This window comes from Taudactylus pleione, unplaced genomic scaffold, assembly GCF_031769625.1.
Source record: "Taudactylus pleione unplaced genomic scaffold, aTauple2 ptg000731l, whole genome shotgun sequence".
Taxonomy (NCBI): Eukaryota; Metazoa; Chordata; class Amphibia; order Anura; family Myobatrachidae; genus Taudactylus; species Taudactylus pleione.
The window spans coordinates 1,963,854-1,985,125 of record NW_028285133.1 but is presented as its reverse complement, the minus strand read 5'-3'; the positions used below and the strand labels follow the sequence as shown (position 1 = coordinate 1,985,125).

General features: G+C 45.7%; 1 protein-coding gene across 1 annotated transcript in view; it reads right to left on the bottom strand.

The window, feature by feature from the left end:
- LOC148477247 (polycystin-1-like protein 2) overlaps positions 1-21,272 on the bottom strand; it is a 38,311-nt gene that overhangs the window by 11,426 nt on the left and 5,613 nt on the right. Inside the window, exons 5-12 of the mRNA XM_088457000.1 lie at positions 19,523-19,585; positions 17,903-18,070; positions 13,528-13,646; positions 13,284-13,407; positions 9,119-9,247; positions 8,280-8,481; positions 4,466-4,647; positions 3,176-3,406 (exon numbers count right to left, since the gene is read on the bottom strand). Of these exons, the coding sequence (XP_088313126.1) occupies positions 3,176-3,406; positions 4,466-4,647; positions 8,280-8,481; positions 9,119-9,247; positions 13,284-13,407; positions 13,528-13,646; positions 17,903-18,070; positions 19,523-19,585 (1,218 nt within the window). The remainder of the gene's footprint in view (positions 1-3,175; positions 3,407-4,465; positions 4,648-8,279; positions 8,482-9,118; positions 9,248-13,283; positions 13,408-13,527; positions 13,647-17,902; positions 18,071-19,522; positions 19,586-21,272) is intronic.

The following is a 21,272-nucleotide window of genomic DNA, read 5'->3' as shown; positions in this document are numbered from 1 at the left end:
GCTACAGGAGAAGAGGGGAATGTGTTGCTATGGGGATGTGATGCTGCAGAGGTGAGGAGATGTGTAGTTACAGGAGAAGAGAGGAATGTGTTGCTATGGGGATGTGATGCTGCAGAGGTGAGGAGATGTGTAGCTACAGGAGAAGAGGGGAACGTGTTGCTATGGGGATGTGCTGCTACAGGAGAAGAGAGGAATGTGTTGCTATGGGGATGTGATGCTGCAGAGGTGAGGAGATGTGTAGCTACAGGAGAAGAGAGGAATGTGTTGCTATGGGGATGTGCAGCTACAGGAGAAGATGGGAATGTGTTGCTATGGGGATGTGATGCTGCAGAGGTGAGGAGATGTGTAGTAACAGGAGAAGAGAGGAATGTGTTGCTATGGGGATGTGATGCTGCAGAGGTGAGGAGATGTGTAGCTACAGGAGAAGAGGGGAATGTGTTGCTATGGGGATGTGTAGCTACAGGAGAAGAGAGGAATGTGTTGCTATGGGGATGTGCAGCTACAGGAGAAGAGAGGAATGTGTTGCTATGGGGATGTGATGCTGCAGAGGTGAGGAGATGTGTAGCTACAGGAGAAGAGGGGAATGTGTTGCTATGGGGATGTGATACTGCAGAGGTGAGGAGATGTGTAGCTACAGGAGAAGAGGGGAATGTGTTGCTGCTACAGGAGAAGAGAGGAATGTGTTGCTATGGGGATGTGATGCTGCAGAGGTGAGGAGATGTGTAGCTACAGGAGAAGATGGGAATGTGTTGCTATGGGGATGTGATGCTGCAGGAGAAGAGAGGAATGTGTTGCTATGGGGATGTGATGCTGCAGAGGTGAGGAGATGTGTTGCTACAGGAGAAGAGGGGAATGTGTTGCTATGGGGATGTGATGCTGCAGGAGAAGAGAGGAATGTGTTGCTATGGGGATGTGATGCTGCAGAGGTGAGGAGATGTGTTGCTACAGGAGAAGAGGGGAATGTGTTGCTATGGGGATGTGCTGCTACAGGAGAAGAGGGGAATGTGTTGCTATGGGGATGTGATGCTGCAGAGGTGAGGAGATGTGTAGTTACAGGAGAAGAGAGGAATGTGTTGCTATGGGGATGTGATGCTGCAGAGGTGAGGAGATGTGTAGCTACAGGAGAAGAAGGGAATGTGTTGCTATGGGGATGTGATGCTGCAGAGGTGAGGAGATGTGTAGCTACAGGAGAAGAGGGGAATGTTTTGCTATGGGGATGTGATGCTGCAGGAGAAGAGAGGAATGTGTTGCTATGGGGATGTGATGCTGCAGAGGTGAGGAGATGTGTTGCTACAGGAGAAGAGGGGAATGTGTTGCTATGGGGATGTGCTGCTACAGGAGAAGAGGGGAATGTGTTGCTATGGGGATGTGATGCTGCAGAGGTGAGGAGATGTGTAGTTACAGGAGAAGAGAGGAATGTGTTGCTATGGGGATGTGATGCTGCAGAGGTGAGGAGATGTGTAGCTACAGGAGAAGAAGGGAATGTGTTGCTATGGGGATGTGATGCTGCAGAGGTGAGGAGATGTGTAGCTACAGGAGAAGAGGGGAATGTTTTGCTATGGGGATGTGATGCTGCAGGAGAAGAGAGGAATGTGTTGCTATGGGGATGTGATGCTGCAGAGGTGAGGAGATGTGTTGCTACAGGAGAAGAGGGGAATGTGTTGCTATGGGGATGTGATGCTGCAGGAGAAGAGAGGAATGTGTTGCTATGGGGATGTGATGCTGCAGGAGAAGAGAGGAATATGTTGCTACATGTGATGGCCAAACCCCTGGTGGTGGCGCATCCTGCTTTGTGGCATTGCATACTTCTGTCTCCATAAGGATCCTTTGAACAATGCCGCAAGCAGGCCGGCGACAGGGGGTGACTAAAGGTACACCCGTACTGGGCCCCTAGGTTCAGAGGGGCTCCAAGGCCCAGACGGACACAAAGCGGGGCCACGCACGGCAGACTCAGGGCTCCAGCCGGCACGGCCACCGGTACCCATATCCGCTGCCCAGCTCCCTCGTAGTCTGGCCCGCGCAGCGCTGGGCCGGATATGACCTTACAGTAAGCAATGCGGCGGCATGACATCATAGGTCACGCCGCCGCACATCGTCCCCGTCAGGCACACAGTGGACTGTGGTGGTGAGGGGCTGGGTGCGGAGGAAGGGGCTGGAGGAAGGTGAAGGGGTTTGGGACTGAGAAAGATGAAGGAGGTTGGGGCCTGAGGAAAGGTGAAGAGGGCTGGGGAAGGTGATGGGACTAAGGGCTGAGGAAGGTGAAGAGGGTTGTGGGCTAAGGAAGATGATGGTTGTCTGAGGATGGTGATGAAGGTCTGAGTCTGAGGAAGGTGATGAGGGGCTTTTGGGCTGAAGATTGTGATGAGAGGATGAATTTGAGGAAGGTGATGAGGGGCTACAGACACCATCCCTCCTACCCCTGAGGCATCTGCAGCACTGTCATCAAGAAGACCTTGGAAGAGACGGCAGACAAGAACTACAGCCTGCATCATCAGTGACAGTGTGGAAAGTCATAGTGTATTTTTATTTTATTTGAAAGCTGGCATATCTTTCAGTTAACATATCATGCTTCACATATCACACATGCAGGGGAGGGATGTGTGGGTGTGGGGTCGAAGCTGATGGTGAAAAGGTGGACCCCCCCAGAGACATCAGTGTACCAGGCCCCGATATTTCTGTTGCCGGCCCTGGCTGCAATGTCTTGTCCACATCAATTGTGTTAGTCTTTTATGGTGGTTTCACAATAGATAACTAATGAACGTGATCTGAGATGCAATATTATCCTACTCCAGCAACATATACATAAAACATCCCCATCAATCATTTAACACCTTCAAACGCTCCAAGCTGCACCACTTGCCACACGGTGCCATTCCTGCCAGCCAGATGCAGGGGCATTGGGGTAGCGACAGTGACGACCACAGAGTCTTGCGCATTGGGTGTCAGGCTGAGTATGTTTGTAAGAAAGGTGTGTGGCTACGGCACTTGTAAGTCTTGTCCTATCTACCATGTTAGACAGTACAATACAGGTGAAAAAAGGAGGCAACCAGGGGGTCGGTCGCCATATGTTTCATTCAAAGGGGCACAATATTGTGAAGTTCCATCAATAACCCTACAGAGCAACACGCTCTCTACTTTGTGCACATTAGATGCTGCCCTGGTTCATTTCCCTTACCTGCATATGGTCCCTGAGGTCCAGGCGTCGCACCCATAGGACAGCGAGTATGTAGCAGGCATAAAAGCATGCCACTAACACCACGATGACCGGATTCTCTGAGATCTGGGAGAAATACTCTGCCGTGCGGGTGACGTCAATCTGTACCGGTAGCACCAGGAACGATGAGCCAAAGACGGACAGGTGATTGCAGAGGCAATGGACACTTTCTTGGGTGGTCAGAGGCCCTACCTGCAGCACACAGCGACATAACACACGGAGATGGTTAGGATATTGTTTGGCACTTACCGTAAAACTATGCTCCAGATTTGGCAACAGTCCCTACTTTCCAGGTCATTTTATAACCTGAATAGTTTGCACTGGATAACGTCATTAGTTTACCAGTACTGCATGCTGGCTGCAAGTCTCTCATCTGTTCTTTAACTACATTCTGTATATTTTATAATTACACAGTTATAAGAAATACTGACAATTTGCAGTGCAATTACAATAGGTTATCCATCCGTGACGAGACACCAGTGAACTCACGAGGGACCCATGAAGCGTTTGCTCCCATAATCCAACTTGTTATGCCACTTGATGGGTGGGGGGGCAACACTTGGATACGTTCAGTCTGAAATTTACCAGTAACTACGATATGTTTCCATTGTACTGTACCATATGCCATCTTGAGTGGAGCGTGGACAAGTAGGAAATTATGCAGACTGCCTCTGCAAGCTGTCCTAATTAGTAAATAAATATGCATATATAATTAAATATAAAAACAGGTCACAGCTCATGGCTTTGGTATTATTACATTAAACGCCAAAGGAGTACTTATAACCACACTGAAATAATACAATTGGGGGAGACAGCCATTGCTCTTGTGCCTAGGGGCAACCAAATCTGCCCCTGACGAGAACGCCACATTATAGCCTAGTTATGTTTCTTCGGTTCTTCAGCCATATGTGTAGAGCTATTTAAAATGTATTTGTGTACTGTTAACTCCATACCATCCAAACATCGGAGACTGTATCCAAAGAGCAACAAATATAAACTACAATGCCTGATGATACAACAATACAGCTGAAAAGCACAGAAGGAAACCACAAAGATTAAGCAATGTGAAAGATGAAAGAAGTCATGTACAAAGCTATAGGGTACAGATAAGTGAAGCATAGGACACATCAAGGGCATGCAATATGACCTTCCATCAGTGCATGTTACTGACACTGTTATCATGCATGCAGTATATATATGTATATACAAATGAAGTCTGGCCAGAGGCCCTGACACATGCCCAGTACTAACCCTGCAGCCATCAGATCGCCACTTCTGATTATTTGGATCCCAGAATACACATTCTCCAGTGAATACAGAGACACTGAGATTCAGGTTCTGTGTCCCGGAGGTGTTGGAGGGAGACACAAGAAATTTATGTTGAATAGTAGGGTCAGGGAAGACGTCCGGGGTCAAAATCCAGGTGTGGGAGTCTTAACAAGGAAGAAAACTAATCTTGTATCATTATCACACAGTTATAATTAGTGGTCACATCAATATCAAATCCAAATGTCCCTGACAGCGCGCCTGATTTAGAAATGAACGCAATGCCCGTCACTGCTGCTGCTGATCCCGTACGCAGACGATTTGCGGAAAAATATGCCAATGACCCAGCCGACGTCTTGTGCACAGAGACGTCCACTTCCGGCGTCTCGTATCCACCACTTACGTACAAAAGTGTAAACATCAAAAATATTGTTCGCAGACGGATCCTCTGAGCAGGCATATGCTGTCTCACTAAAGACGCCGGGGCCTCTCCAGCTGCATACGAATTTGCAGCTGCCCAAAAAGGGCACACCCACAAAATGGTCCCGACTCGCCTGCTTTTTTTCTAGCCACCCCCACGTAACCTCCCCCGAATGCTGACTACCTGTCACACACTTTGTGAATAAATACCCATGGCGTCCGCCGTCGCTAACCAATCTCTCCACCGTCACTAACCAATCGCTGCGCGTGCACGGTGAAGATATGGCGTATGTGCAGTAGCGAAAAAATAATAATAATTGCTCCGCTGTATCTGAAAACGATACACCTCTCTGAATTAGGCCCAGTCATTGTATCAGAGCCACCAGTAATCCAATTAGTGAGTGAGTAAGTAATGCTCTGTGATAGCCCATGATAGAAGAACCTAGCACAGTCACACCATAGGGCCTGACTGAGGGCCTGATTCAGAGCCGCTCGCTCGCGCTGTGTGTTCTCAAGCGGCCCGATGTTCTGCGTACGTGCATGCGCACACTTCGTTCTGCGCGTGCGCGAACTACACATTGCGATCGCAACCCTCTCGCTCGCCCAGCAAAGGCAGCCCAGGGTAATGAGTGACAGGAGAGGCCGTTTGTGGGTGGTAACAGGGGCAGGACACTAATAACGGGGGGCTGGAGATGCAAACGCAGGCGTGCCTGAGGGTTTCCACGCCGTTTTAGAGGCGTGCATATTTAACAGGCAGCGTCCTAGTACACGTCTCTTTCCATTTTTTTACACTGGTTTCCTCGCAATGCTTGTGGTAGGGTAAAGCTACCTCAAGCACTGCGTTAGCATCTGATGGTGCTCCATGTACCAATGTTTTAATACACTTCCTGGAGATGACATTTGCTGGTGGGCGGCTCTGCCTGTGCGATTGGGCGTGCGCTCAGACAAAGTGGCCACTCACTAAGACATGGTGGGCGTGCTTATGCCTTGGCGAGCGTTCGCTTCCCATGGCGTCACTTTGACAAATTTGCATACGCATCCAGCGAGCGTACGCAGATAGTGAGTGGATCTGAATCAGGCCCTGGGTCTCATGCAGCCGATGTTTACAGAGTTGAGCGATTTTTTTTTTTTTTTGCTTGTGGACGTGTGTAAAAAATTCCTAAAAACTCCTATGGCTCATGCATTGCACAGTGGCCCTGATTCAGACCCGCTCGCTGCCGCAGGCAGCTCGCAGGGTCTGATGGGCGTGTTTTTTTTTTTCTTGACGCTCGCTATGCTGTGGGAGACCTCCCACAGCTTGTGCGAGCGGGCAGGAGGCCGTCGCGATTATCGCGGCCATCGGCCTTGTGACGAGACCCTATGGGTCTCGGCTACCGCGAGGCCGAGTGGACTTCCTGCTCTAATAGAGCAGGAAGTCCACTACTGACATCACTAGTGATGTCAGTAGGGCCTCCCGCAAACGCCAGGCGTTCCTAAGGGAACGCCTGTGTTTGTGCAGCCACCGACCCCCTCCCCGCCTACAAAACGGGGCGAGCTGTCACTCACCATCGACAGCCGCCCCGTCTGAAGTTCAGTCGCTCGGCGGGGCGAGTGCAAGCGCACGCCGGATGCGGCGAATGCACAGGGGGAAACGACCCGCTTGCGAGCTCTGAATCAGGCCCAGAGTGTACGCAGTTGCGATAGAGATGAACATTATCGGAAATGAGATAGGTGTTCCTGGGCGATGACTGGGAGGTGGCTGTTCAGCTGCCTGAAGATGGTCTGCCTTATGGGCGTGTTGCTAACAAGGTTGCACACACAGAGGCTTTGTTCGTCCGTGCTCATCTGCACCTGCCATAGAAGTTGGAGTCTATGGGCACTCAGAGTGGGCATCTGTGTCCTTGCACAAGCAGATGAATGAATGTACTCCGGGGAAGGGCTTTGTAGCTGCATCTGCATAAAGTCACAGTTATGCAGCTGCCAACAGACGCAGCCACCTTTGCGTCTACCTCGGAATGAGGCTCAGGAGCTCATTCAGCCCCGCTCGCTAGATGTGTGCGCTCGCTCTCAGCGTATGCAAATTCGGCAAATTGACGGCAAGGCAGGCGATCACACGGCAAAGCATAAGCACACTCACTATGTCTTGGCGTGCGATTGCTTTGCGTATGTAGACGCCCACCAGCCATTCATAATACGCCCACTTGCGCACGTCATCTCCTGGAAGTGCTTGAAAACATTGGTACATCGAGCACCATCGGATGCGATCGTAGCGCTTAAGGTTACCTTTACCCTTCCGCAAGCACAGCGATCACTTCAGAGTGAAATCCCAACAAGTGACGTGTATTATGACGCTGCTTTTTAATTATGCACGCCTCTGAAACGGCGTTAAGGCACTCAGGCACGCCTGCGCTCGCACCTCCACTCCCCAGTTTCCAGTGGTCAGCCCTGTCACCACCCACAAACAGCCTCTCCTGCCAATCACTCTACTGGGCAGTCTATACGCAGCAAGCGAACGCATCCCAATCTCTCGCATTATTTTGCGCACGCGCATTGCGATGCGTTAGCATGCGCAGTCAGCGACTATCGGCCAGCTACGAGTGTTTGCACCATAGCGAACGGGTCTGAATCAGCCCCTCAGTGCGATAACAAGTAACATGCAGGCTGGAGAGGTATGTGAAAGCATAGATCTATCAAATGGTTTCCATGCAGGCTGGCAGTAAATGAATGTGCCATGTCCAGTGTATAGCGTCTGTTCTAATTGTGGTGCAATAATCAGACAGGTAAATACACATTATAAGGTCTATTTACTAAGCAGTGTTAGGAGACAGAGTGAAACGTGATAAGAAAGTGATAAGGTGCCAGCCAATCAGCTCCCAACTGTCATCTCACAGGCTGTGTTTGAAAAATGACAGTTGGGAGCTGATTGGCTGGCACCTTATCACTTTCTTATCACTTTTCACTTTGTCTCCTAACACTGCTTAGTAAATCGACCCCTAAAAGATTAAAATGGAAATGGGGATGTATTCATATAACCAGGTGGGAGGTTGGGGAGACAAAGGGATTTATGTGATCGGAGATCTTTGTCAGATGTGGATGGATCATACAGTACATTGTATGTTACCATATCTAATATATACAATAAGGGGTATATTTACTAAAGTATGGGTTTTTAGAAGTGGAGATGTTGCCCATAGCAGACAATCAAATTCTACTTAACATTTATCTAGCACCTTCTAGAGGATAATAGCTATAATCTGATTGGTTGCTATGGGCAACATCTCCACTTCTAAAAACCTGCACTTTAGTAAATACACCCCTAAGAGTTTAGTAACAGAGATTGTTCTGCATTTAATTCCAGAACTAAAACTAAATGTTCTGTATGATAATAACCAGCTCATACCTTTGGCACTTTGCTGTGTCAGTTTTGCCTTAGACACACATTTCAGTCCATGGTACAGGTCTAGTCCTACACCTCGAATAGCAGAGACCATGACGACCAAAGAGCTTCCTGCAGGGGCCACCTTCAGGGACAGCTGTAGAGCTTTATCTGCTGTGGTCTGGATGGAAATTGGGGCGACAGCAGAACTTTGGGGGAGGAAGATCTGCCATTGGAAGAAGATTAGAGTTTTAATTTGTTAATAAGGATTTTTTTCAGTAGGTCACTAGAAAAATGAAAGTGAATTTATTGCCTACACATTATTATTATAATTATTATTATTATCTTACAAGGGAACCGCAGCTCCTTACAGAGTACATAAAAAGTTTGAACAAAACAATCTAAAGAAAGGGGAGGGGTAGTCAGACACAGAGGGGAGAGACAGTGAGCCAGGAGCATGCAGTGGGTTAGGATGAGGCATAATGGAGGCAGCCATTTTGTGGCTAATGGACCTAATGTTGTCATGTCACTGGCACCTTGTGGAAATCACAGGCTCCATCCTCATGAATTTTAAGTCAGTTGGAAAATGGCTGCCTCAGTGATGTCACTGGTTCCTAGGTATCTAATTTAGCAGTATTCCTGAGAATGCAGCCTAAGACCACTGAATGGTTGCCTCAACTATCTGTAGGCAATAGGTGCATTATAATGATTCATCACACAAACAGAAGTGGTGCCACATTAGAAGAGAAATAAACATTTGCCAAAATGGATGGCAGTGAATTTTATAGATTTATAGATTTTGCTATTTTTATTAACTCTCTTTTATTTCCAGCATTGTACAATGAATCGTAGCATTCTCAGACCTGGATGTCTTCTGACAGGTCTTGCACGGGAAGCTCTTGGTTTCCATTCAGGACTGTCAAACTGGCCACACTCCCAGTGATATTGAATGAAGAGTCTATAGTAAATGGGTTCTGTGGAAAACTCATCGTCTACGGAAATAAGGAAATGGCCATCAGCATTATTTATTATTAAATTGCCAGAGAGCTGAGACCATATAACTGACTGGTCTTATACTGGTGATAACTATATTTCACTTGTGGAATATCTATGCTGTATGTTGCCTTACTCTGTAAGCTATCACGGACAGGGCCCTATTTCCTGTGGGATTTCCCCCTCCCTCTCCCTCGTCACCTGTACTCCTTGTCTTTTACAAGTCTGTTCAGAGTCTCTGACACCCCTACCTTGTGTACAGTGCTGAACTGCCTCTCCCACCCTGAAATTTGGAGGTAGAGAGCGTTCTGCTGGACCTCTGAAATCTCTGTCTCTCAAAACAGAGATGGCCTGCATGTCTGTTTTAGCTGTGGCACCCGGAGGGCACTCCTGGATACCTGCAGCCAATGCATGGTACCCGGAGGTCCTCGGCCCCAACCCGCTTCCCTCCAACAGAGTTCTCCGAGAAAACTCTGCAATTTTTAGACTACAGGAAAATAAAAAAGGATAAAAAAAACAAAATCTGTTGCCTTCTGTGGGTACTTTGACAACAAAAAAAAACCTGTTGGGGTGGTGCAGAGGGGAGCAGATGCAGCAAACAAATTGTGCTTTACAGAAGTGCCAGTGTAGCCACAGCGCCCTCATCATTCCAAAGTGCAGCCAGATAGATTCTGATTCTGAGTAATGTATTTAACAGTGACAGAGCGACCCTAGGCATAGACAAACTAAGCAAATGCCTAGGGCACCCAAGCCCGTCTAGGGCCGGAAGCGCATTGGGGGCATGAACAGCCGTGGCAACAGTTGTTGGCTGGGCAGAGACTTTGGCAGCTGATACTGTCACTGTGCAGCTTCAATGATCGGAGCTCAGCTGACAGCTATGATCTGGCCTGGCAGCAGCAAACAGTAAGTGGGCAGCTGCGGTTTGCGGGGATGAGGCACCTGGATGATGGCTAGAGGTTAGCACGGGTGCTGTGCTGGGAGAGGGGTGATGGGTGCTGTGCTGGGGGGGTGCTGTGCTGGGACAGGTGCTGTGATCTGTGCTGGTAGAAGGGTGCTGTCCTGTGATCTGTGCTGGGTGAGGGGTGCCGGGAGCACAGCACAATGGGCAAGGGGACCACACCCCTTCTGTGAGGCCACCCAGTTTTTCAGGAACCTATGGGGGACACCACCCAAAATCTTGCCTAGGGCCGGCTTTGAACAGTGAGTACCAAAAAGCCTGTTCACTGGCGACACTAGGAGGGTGCAGGTTGTGTGGAGCACACCGGGTGTCACCGTCCAAGGGGGTGACACCAAAGCAGCACAGCAAGAAACAGGCATTCTCTGGGGCAGCCTGGCATCTCCGGGATTGCTGGGCACGCCCCTTCACCACGAGGCCACACCCCTGGCACGCACAAGGAGTTTATTGGCCACACTGTGTGTTACCCGCACTGCGGAAACTTTGTGGCACCTTAAAAATAGAAGATAATAATGGTTTCATCCAGAAATATATTAATTTTGCAGCGCACTTAAAAGCCTCCTTACTCTATCCTAATGATGTCATGCAGATCCTATTAAAATAGCCCCAAATGCAAGTTACGTAATACCTCATCCCTAATTAACTCTATGTCTTGCAATTAGGCCAGGTCTCCAAACATTTTAAAGTGTGACAGAATACAGTATCACAATTTTCACAGCTCAGTAAGATCAATAGGGAGGTTCTACGTGTAAGCAAAGGGATTATGAAGAAGAGGGGATTCCAAATTTAGCTTTTACCAAAAGATTCATAAACTATGGCCCTCATTCAGAGCCGTACGCTCTGAGCAGAGCGCACGCTCTGAATGAGGGCCGTCCTCCATAACTATGGAGCGTCCAGCCACAGCCTATACGAGCGTGCAGTTTGATGGCCGCGATGGTCCTGACCATCGCGACCATCGAAACTGCGAGCCGGAGCCTGCGGTTGCGGTTTTCAACTGCAAGGCCCGGAGTGATTTGGGCTCTATCAGAGCCAAAATCACTCCCACTGACATCACTAGTGATGTCAGTGGGCCGGCTTCTGACGGTAGGCGTTCCCATGGGAACGCCCCCGTCAGGGAGGCACGCCCACCAAAGGGGGCGTGCTGTCAATCAACATCGACAGCACGCCCCCTTTGATCAGACACAACGAGCGAAGGAAAGTCCTTCGCTCGTCGCGTCTGGCGCATGCACACGACGGAGCTCCCTCGATCGTGCGCATGCTCAGTGCAGACCATCGACCCACTTGCGAGCGGACAGCCGCTCGCGAGTGGGTCTGAATCAGGCCCTATGTACATAAATAATTTACAAATACTACATACAGAATTTAAACCCAACGTCATATCCTTCGCTGGAAAACAGGTATATATTCTACTCAGTAGATCTAGTCTAGCGGCCCCTGAAAACTCACCTCTGGAAAGAACACAACTATGGCAAGCAGTGATCTGGCAGCGGTAGAGTGGACATTTAACCCTTCTTAGCAACAATGACACATTTACAATTATTCTAACTTTACTTTTGTCAGTTGAAGGACCATAAAGTGAAATTATTGTTTCTTCTAGCAATTAACCCTAGTGCTACGTCTGACAGGGTCAGGTAGGTTTGGGTGGGCTGGCCAAGTCCAGGAAATTAAATAACATTCATTAGTGGAGTTTATTGATGTTGTTAGTGCGACAGAGAGAGGCTGCAGGTGGGCGATGGGACAATATCTGCAGATAGTGGAACTAGCAGAGTAGATTGGTAGACATGTTCAAGAAAGCATGCAGGGCCTGGCCGGTGGCTATCTGGCTATCTCTATTGCTGCCTACCTTGAGCCTTATGTTCCTGTTCGTGTTTTACCTTCCTTCGGCTGGTTCCCTCCATGACTATGTCCATCCTGTTCGTACACCTGGTGGCGCGATACTCTGATGTCACTCCCGGTTTGTTAGTATGGCAATACGCTTCCAACGCGTCAAGGCTAAAGGGCTACCAACCTGAAACACGTTGGTAGCGTATTGCTGTACTAACAAGGGATATCCAGATAGCCCTGCTAGCTGTTGATTCAGTGTTCGCTAAACTGCCGGTACACATCGGAACCCTCTTTCACCCTGTACGGACCAGCTAAGTGTGCACCACAAAAAGCTCTAAACATTGATATGCACTAATTATTTTTACTTTACAGGTATTGCATTATACACATTTTTAACAAGTACAAGCGCTCTATTTCTTTCATTTCATAAGTTATTTTAAGTGGAGCAGCTTTTTATTATAGGCCCTCATTCAGAGCCACTCGCTAGCGGCAGTACGCTCGTTCCGAGCGATGTTTGCACATCTGCGCATGCGTACGGTTTTTAGTACGCATGCGCGAACCAGTCAGTGCGGCCGAAAATTGTTGGTACGCAATATAGCGAGGGCCTGCTATTTTGAGTGACAGAATGAGGCGTATGTGGGTGGTAACAGGGGAAGGTGCTTGAAAACGGGGAGTGGAGATCCGAACGCAGGCGTGCTTAAAGGTCAAAACGGGCGTTTTAAGGGAGTGCATAATTAATACAGCAGCGTCATTGACCACGTCACTTGTTTTTTTTTAACTCAGAACTGCTCGCAAAATAGCGGTTGAAAACACCAACCACAAGAATAGCGAGCAGTTCATACGCTGTACGATGTACTCGATTAATCTAATAAATAGCGGACATGACGTATGGTGCGAGCGGCCAGGGGGCGTTTTTATCAAATAAACGAGCGTATGTTTTGCTCGCTCGTTCAGACTTAGAGGTGGGAACAGACTGCAATTTGCGAACGGATCATTTGAATAGCCACCCCTTGTTTTTGAACGAACGACCACAAATAGCGAACGGCTCTGAATCAGTCCCATAGTTTTCATTAGCGCAGTTTTTCATTATTAATACTGTACTAAATGACTAAGGGGTAGTTTTACTCAAGCTTCTAAAGAGGAAAAGTGTTGCTTGGAGTTGCAGCAACCGATCTTATTCTAGCTATCATTTATCGAATACTTCCTAGAAAATAATAACTATATTCTGATTGGGCAACACACTAAACATGATTTACCTGAATCTGGATGGACAAGAGAGACTGTAAAACTGGTTGCAGTGCAGACTGAGATGGAAATATGAATTGTGCTGCTGTACCGGGAAAAGTTAGAACCTTGCCACCAATCTGTGAGGTGTTTACACTGGAGGAAGGAACAGATTAAATGATTCATTTGACTCTGAACAGCCTCAGCAATGTGATATAATATATATATTCATAAATACACACACATAGTAGACGTGGGGTCTCTAGAAGGAATTACCTGCTGAGGTATACAGAAAACATTGGGGTCTGCAGCGAGACCTGCTCACTGATATTGGTAAGTGTGGAAACCTGAAGACCGTTCAGTACATTAAGAGCGGAGGTTACCATCGTCTGTTTCTAGGAAAAGAGATGTCAAAAGTCCAATTCAGATTTTGCGGTAATATCATTCTGATTGTGTATTTCTAAGCATCACAATACTTTATAGCACTCGCATTGTGGAAACAAATGCATTTATAATGTAACATAGCAGGAAGATACAAATGTGGATGAAAATGTAAGTATGTGAAAAGGAAGGGAAGGAACGATCTTCAGTCCCGTAAGAGCATGCAATCTACAGTGAGAAGGCACTGCTGAGACAACAAGGGGTACATTTACTAAAGTGAGAGTTTTTAGAAGTGGAAATGTTGCAACCAATCAGATTCTAGCTATTATCTTCTAGAAGGCGCTAGTTAAATGTTAATTAGAATCTGATTGGTTGCTATGGGCAACATCTCTACTTCTACAAACTCTCACTTTAGTAAATACACCCCCAAGAGTGAGTAGGACTCGGAATGAAGATTGTGGCAGTGAAATAACGGTAGCTATTTGCTCATATCAAGAGCGGCTTGCATCCCCCCATCCATCCACATGTTGTAGTCGCCATCATCACTGCCAGCATAACCCGCCATTCCATCTACACAACCACAAATTGCCCTCAGAACAGTTATGCGATGCACCAAAACCCCTGCTGCTGCCCAGTTATGACCATTCAGTCACAAATGTAGATAAGACTAAAGGTGTGTACACAATAGATGATTCACTCCATGAGCGATATCGTCTAATGTGTCTCTGGCAGGGCTGTACTCAATGTTGTAAATGACACTGAGCGCACACACTGAACGATATCATGAACGATATCGTTCAGTGCTGAGCACCCTCCCTCATCCCCGAACATGCAACAACCTGACAATATCGTCAGGTTGGCCTGCATGTTCAAGCCATGAACGACAATGACCGACGACCTACGGGAGTGCGCATCGCTGGTGGTTCGTTGATATAGTTAATCAATTTACCGTACACACTGGCCGATGTAGTGAACGATTGAACGATAAACATATCGTTCAGTTGTTCAAAATATCGGCCAGTGTGTACGCATCTTAAGATGCGTATGACTTTGAATTGCTACTACTTGATCATAGTTGTGCGTGCTCAGCTATGGAGGATTCGCAGTGCTAACAATTCGTACCCAACACAGAGTTGTGTTCAGCTCCGTCTCACCCCAGTGTGAGCAGTATCAGAGGGGCCTCAATCACAGTTGCACTCAATTCGGTTGAAGGTCATGATTTTTAGCAAAGTGGACATGCATAACGGCCTGCAGATGGAACTTAGAGCATTTGCTAGTAATTAAAAGACTCGTATAAACAGATCACTCATCAGTTACACCTGTAAGTATAAGGATGTACCCAGTGAGAGTAGTATCAGGAGAAGGATGTAACCAGTGAGTAGTATCAGGAGAAGAATGTAACCAGTGAAAGTAGTACCAAGAGAAGGATGTATCTAGTGAGAGTAGTATCAGGAGAAGAATGTAACCAGTGAAAGTAGTACCAAGAGAAGGATGTATCTAGTGAGAGTAGTATCAGGAGAAGAATGTAACCAGTGAAAGTAGTACCAAGAGAAGGATGTATCTAGTGAGAGTAGTATCAGGAGAAGGATGTAACCAGTGAGAGTAGTACCAAGAGAAGGATGTATCTAGTGAGAGTAGTATCAGGAGAAGGATGTAACCAGTGACAGTAGTAACAGGAGAAGGATGTACCCAGTGAGAGTAGTAACAGGAGAAGGATGTAACCAGTGAGTAGTATCAGGAGAAGAATGTAACCAGTGAAAGTAGTATCAGGAGAAGGATGTATCTAGTGAGAGTAGTATCAGGAGAAGGATGTAACCAGTGAGAGTAGTACCAGGAGAAGGATGTATCTAGTGAGAGTAGTATCAGGAGAAGGATGTAACCAGTGAAAGTAGTACCAGGAGAAGGAAGTGACCAGTGAGAGTAGTATCAGGAGAAGGATGTAACCAGTGAGAGTAGTACCAGGAGAAGGATGTAATCAGTGAGAGTAGTATCAGGAGAAGGATGTAATCAGTGAGAGTAGTATCAGGAGAAGGAAGTGACCAGTGAGAGTAGTATCAGGAGAAGGATGGAACCAGTGAGTAGTATCAGGAGAAGAATGTAACCAGTGAGAGTAGTACCAGGAGAAGGGTGTATCCAGTGAGAGTAGTATCAGGAGAAGGATGCAACCAGTGAGAAGTATCAGGAAAAGGAAGTGACCAGTGAGTAGTATCAGGAGAAGGATGGAACCAGTGAGAGTAGTATCAGGAGAACGATGTAACCAGTGAGTAGTATCAGGAGAAGGATGTATCCAGTGAGAGTAGAATCAGTAGAAGGATATATCCAGTGAGAGTAGAATCAGGAGAAAGATGTATCCAGTGAGAGTAGGATCAGGAGGATGTTTCCAGTGAGAGTAGTATCAGGAGAAGGATGTAACCAGTGAGAGTAGTATCAGGAAAAGGAAGTGACCAGTGAGTAGTATCAGGAGAAGGATGGAACCAGTGAGAGTAGTATCAGGAGAACGATGTAACCAGTGAGTAGTATCAGGAGAAGGATGTATCCAGTGAGAGTAGAATCAGTAGAAGGATATATCCAGTGAGAGTAGAATCAGGAGAAAGATGTATCCAGTGAGAGTAGGATCAGGAGGATGTTTCCAGTGAGAGTAGTATCAGGAGAAGGATGTAACCAGTGAGAGTAGTATCAGGAGAAGGATGTTTCCAGTGAGTAGTATCAGGAGAAGGATGGAACCAGTGAGAGTAGTATCAGGAGAAAGATGTAACCAGTGAGTAGTATCAGGAGAAGGATGTATCTAGTGAGCATAGTATCAGGAGAAGGATGTATCCAGTGAGAGTAGAATCAGGAGAAGGATATATCCAGTGAGAGTAGAATCAGGAGAAAGATGTATCCAGTGAGAGTAGGATCAGGAGAAGGATGTATCCAGTGAGTAGGATCAGGAGAAGGATGTATCCAGTGAGAGTAGTATCCAGCGAGAGTAGTATCAGGAGAAGGATGTATCCAGTGAGAGTAGTATCAGGAGAAGGATGTATCCAGTGAGACTAGTATCAGGAGAAGGATGTACCCAGTGAGTAGTATCAGGAGAAGGATGTAACCAGTGAGAGTAGTATCAGGAGAAGGATGTAACCAGTGAGAGTAGTATCAGGAGAAGGATGTATCCAGTGAGAGTAGTATCAGGAGAAGGATGTATCCAGTGAGACTAGTATCAGGAGAAGGATGTACCCAGTGAGTAGTATCAGGAGAAGGATGTAACCAGTGAGAGTAGTATCAGGAGAAGGATGTAACCAGTGAGAGTAGTATCAGGAGAAGGATGTATCCAGTGAGAGTAGTATCAGGAAAAGGATGTACCCTGTGAGAGTAGTATCAGGAGAAGGATGTACCCTGTGAGAGTAGTATCAGGAGAAGGATGTAACCAGTGAGTAGTATCAGGAGAATGATGTAACCAGTGAGAGTAGTATTAGGAGAAGGATGTAGCCAGTGAGAGTAGTATCAGGAGAAGGATGTAGCCAGTGAGAGTAGTATTAGGAGAAGGATGTAGCCAGTTAAAGTAGTATCAGGAGAAGGATTTAACCAGTGAGTAGTATCAGGAGAAGGATGTATCCAGTGAGAGTAGTATCAGGAGAAGGATGTAACAAGTGAGAATTATCAGGAGAAGGATGTATCCAGGGAGTAGTATCAGGAGAAGGATGTAACCAGTGAGTAGTGTCAGGAGAATTATGTAATCAGTGAGAGTAGTATCAGGAGAAGGATGTAGCCAGTGAGAGTAGTATCAGGAGAAGGAAGTAGCCAGTGAGAGTAGTATTAGGAGAAAGATGTAGCCAGTTAAAGTAGTATCAGGAGAAGGATTTAACCAGTGAGAGTAGTATCAGGAGAAAGATGTAACAAGTGAGAATTATCAGGAGAAGGATGTATCCAGGGAGTAGTATCAGGAGAAGGATGTAACCAGTGAGTAGTGTCAGGAGAATTATGTAATCAGTGAGAGTAGTATCAGGAGAAGGATGTAGCCAGTGAGAGTAGTATCAGGAGAAGGATGTAGCCAGTGAGAGTAGTATTAGGAGAAAGATGTAGCCAGTTAAAGTAGTATCAGGAGAAAGATGTAACAAGTGAGAATTATCAGGAGAAGGATTTATCCAGTGAGTAGTATCAGGAGAAGGATGTAACCAGTGAGAGTAGGAGAGTAGTATCAATAGCATGTTATAGCCATTAAGAGTAATAGTACTATGGCAGTTTAAGATGCAGGAACAGAGCAGATTTATAAAATATATATATTATTTGTTACCTCTTGTGGGGTCCATATGATGTATGGGCATGAAGAAAGGGCAGACTGTAACACACTATTAATACCATAGTGCACAACATTGCTGAGATTGGCAAATAGGCTGGATGACCTGATGTCTTGAAATTGCAATCTTTGACTTAATTGATTCAGAAGGATGACTGCACTTTGCTGAAGGTGGATAAAAAGATTGTTAGACTATTTAATATAAATAAATAAACCATGATAGTGTACAATCTTCCCTTCTAACAGGAGAAGCAGCCATTTTGTTCCGTGTCTTATGAAATGAGGCATGAAGCACTTTGCATTGGTTTCTATCACAAAATGGCAGCGGCAACAGTGTGTAGGAGACAAGTAGATGTCAAAGTTACCCTGGCTGATGATAGCTGGGCTGGTTGAAGGCTAGAATGGACCAAGTTTGCAGCAGGATGCCATACTGTCACTTATTTCAGGAGCAGGAACTGTGTACTGTCATGTCCCTGCCCTTCCATGTGTCAGTCTTCCTAATGTAGTGGCTAGTTGGTTCTCTTTTTTGCTAAAGGCTTTCTGATATCAATGTGACATCACCATGCCATGGAACTGAGAGAGAAGATTGGCACATGGAGCACAAAAAGTGGGGAAGGGGCATGTGGGGTGCAATGAGGGTAGGAAAGAGGTATGTTTGACGCAAGTAGAGCGGCAAGTGGAGTACAAACTGATAGGGTGGGGGTATATGGGGCAAAATCAGGGAAGGAGTGGACATCTGGTCACAAGTAGGTAAATGTGGGGTACAGCAAAGTAAGGAGGGGGCATTTGTGAAACAAGAAGGTTAGAAGGTGGCATGCAAGGCGAGACTGGTAAGGAGGCCTTTGGGATAGAAACGTGTGAGATAGGGTACATAGAGTGTATGCTTATGAATGGGCAATATATTTAATATATATAATAATGCTGCTAAAATAAAAATTGAAGTTAAGACTATGGGGGGATGAAGAGAGGGTAGTATGCCCGTTTGCAGAGGGGGATCTCCGCATTGCATATGCCCTGCACCCCAGTGTAATGCAGAGACATACGAATTTCAGTCATATGTATCTATACTTGTGACCAAGTACAGTAGGTGTAAGTGAGCTGTAAGTGGCTGCTTTCACATAGGAAAGGTTCTAGCAGTATGTCCTGTTAATGAAGACAGCTATGAAATTCTGAGCACGTATGGACTGTCTGGCCAAAAACATGAATACAACTCTGCATGTGAGCGAACATACACATTTTGTCCTGTGCTTGCAGATGGGAAGCATGCATCTGAGCCCCAGTTGTGACCAACTTTGCATCAGGTCCTATGTGTGTCATTTTACTTAACTGTTTATAACTGTCATTTATTTGAACTATTAAAAAGTAAATATTTCCCAGCATGCTGTTTATGCGCTCTTTTAGATACGGTTATGCAAATATGTCATCATGCTCCACCCACAGCTGTTACCTTTAGGACACAAGCACTGGGCTATACAAATTGCTGGCATACCAGATCCTCAAACAAGAAAAAAGTTAGGGTCAGCTAAAGCCTGCAACCATTTACTTGTGAGCAGTGACATAAATTGGCAAAGAACAGATTATATAGTTAGAGGTCTACTGTATATACGACTTTGTCACCAGATCAGTTATATTCGTTTCCTCTTCATCTTGCATCAAAGAATTGATCCGGATGAGCAGGTCCTGCATTGTGAGAACATAAAGACCCCTGTAAGATTGTTTGAGTCTACAACATTTTCTATATGTCTATATTGTACATTGTCTATATGTAACTACTACATGACTGTAACAGACAGAACTATGACACAATAACAATCATGGGTAGCTGTAGAATTGAATGATTCCATTGATTATGACAGAGGGACCCCCGAGTGTTTTTGGGAAGTAAGCCACAGATATTTATTAATAAATTAGCCCAAAGGGTGTTTTAACATTGTACTATTCAGATCTAGGCTTACAGTAACGCTGTATATTCCAAAACTGCATGACTTTAACAGTTACATTCTGATGTTCACTGACTGTCAGTAACGCTGTACCATAACCCTGGCTGATTGTAATGCTGTGCTATACAAATCCTTACTGGCACTAATTCTGTACATTCCAATATTCATTGACTGTATCACTTCATTATTTAAATCCTCACTGACAGTAACTGTCCCATTGTAATCCCCAACAATTCCAATACTGGAGAATGTAGTCATTAGGTCGACATTTATAATGATGTCAACATCCTAAATGATTCTAACACTATATTATTAAAATCCTGTCTGACTGTAACCCTGCATATTCTAGCCCTGACTGACTGTGACTTTGTATGTTCCAATACTGATGGACTGTAACTTTGTATATTCCAATATCAATGGACTGCAACTTTGTATATTACAATACCAATGCACCTGTAACTTTTGTATGTTCTAATACCGATGAACTGTAACTTTTGTATGTTCCAATACTAATTCACTGTAACTTTGCATACTCCAATATCGATGGACTGTAACTTTGTATATTCCGATACCAGTGGACTGTAACTCTGTATGTTCTAATACCGTTGAACTGTAACTTTGTATGTTCCAATACTGATTCACTGTAACTTTGCATATTCCAATATCGATGGACTGTAACTTTGTATATTCCGATACCAATGGACTGTAACTCTGTATGTTCTAATACCGTTGAACTGTAACTTTGTATGTTCCAATACTGATTCACTGTAACTTTGCATATTCCAATATTGATGGACTGTAACTTTGTATATTCCGATACCAAATGACTGTAACACTGCACTATTGTAATGCTGACTGATTTTAATTATGTATATTTCACCTCTGATTCACTGCAACACAGTACCCAGGGTATTAGACTGTGGGGAGGGTAACTGTGCAATTGCTGGGGTCCCCAAGCCACAGATTGGACCACAGGCTTTTTTTTTTCTTTTTAACTTCCCTTAATGGTGGCTTCACTTATTGTATGGAAAACAGCCTTCAAGGGTATATAAATGTGTGCAATCAGGCCTAGTGCCAGAGAATAGTCAGCATTATTAGCCTGCGCAATAGATATTGATCTGCATATTTCACTTGACACTACTTATGGTTCTGTATATTACAAATGGTACCAGATAAGGTTAAGCGTTATTAATCATGACACTATATAGAGCTTTACATAAAACGCTTGCTATCATATACAGTATGGCTCTGCAAATTGGCTTTATAAGCAGATACAGTATATCGCTGCATATCACACTTGTCACCAGATATGGATCTGCATATTAAGCTTTGCACCAGATTAGATGTTAAATCAGGCAATAGAATTAGTTCCATTAGACCAGGGGTGGCAAACCTTTTTTCTGTTGAGGGCCAGTTTGATATACTGT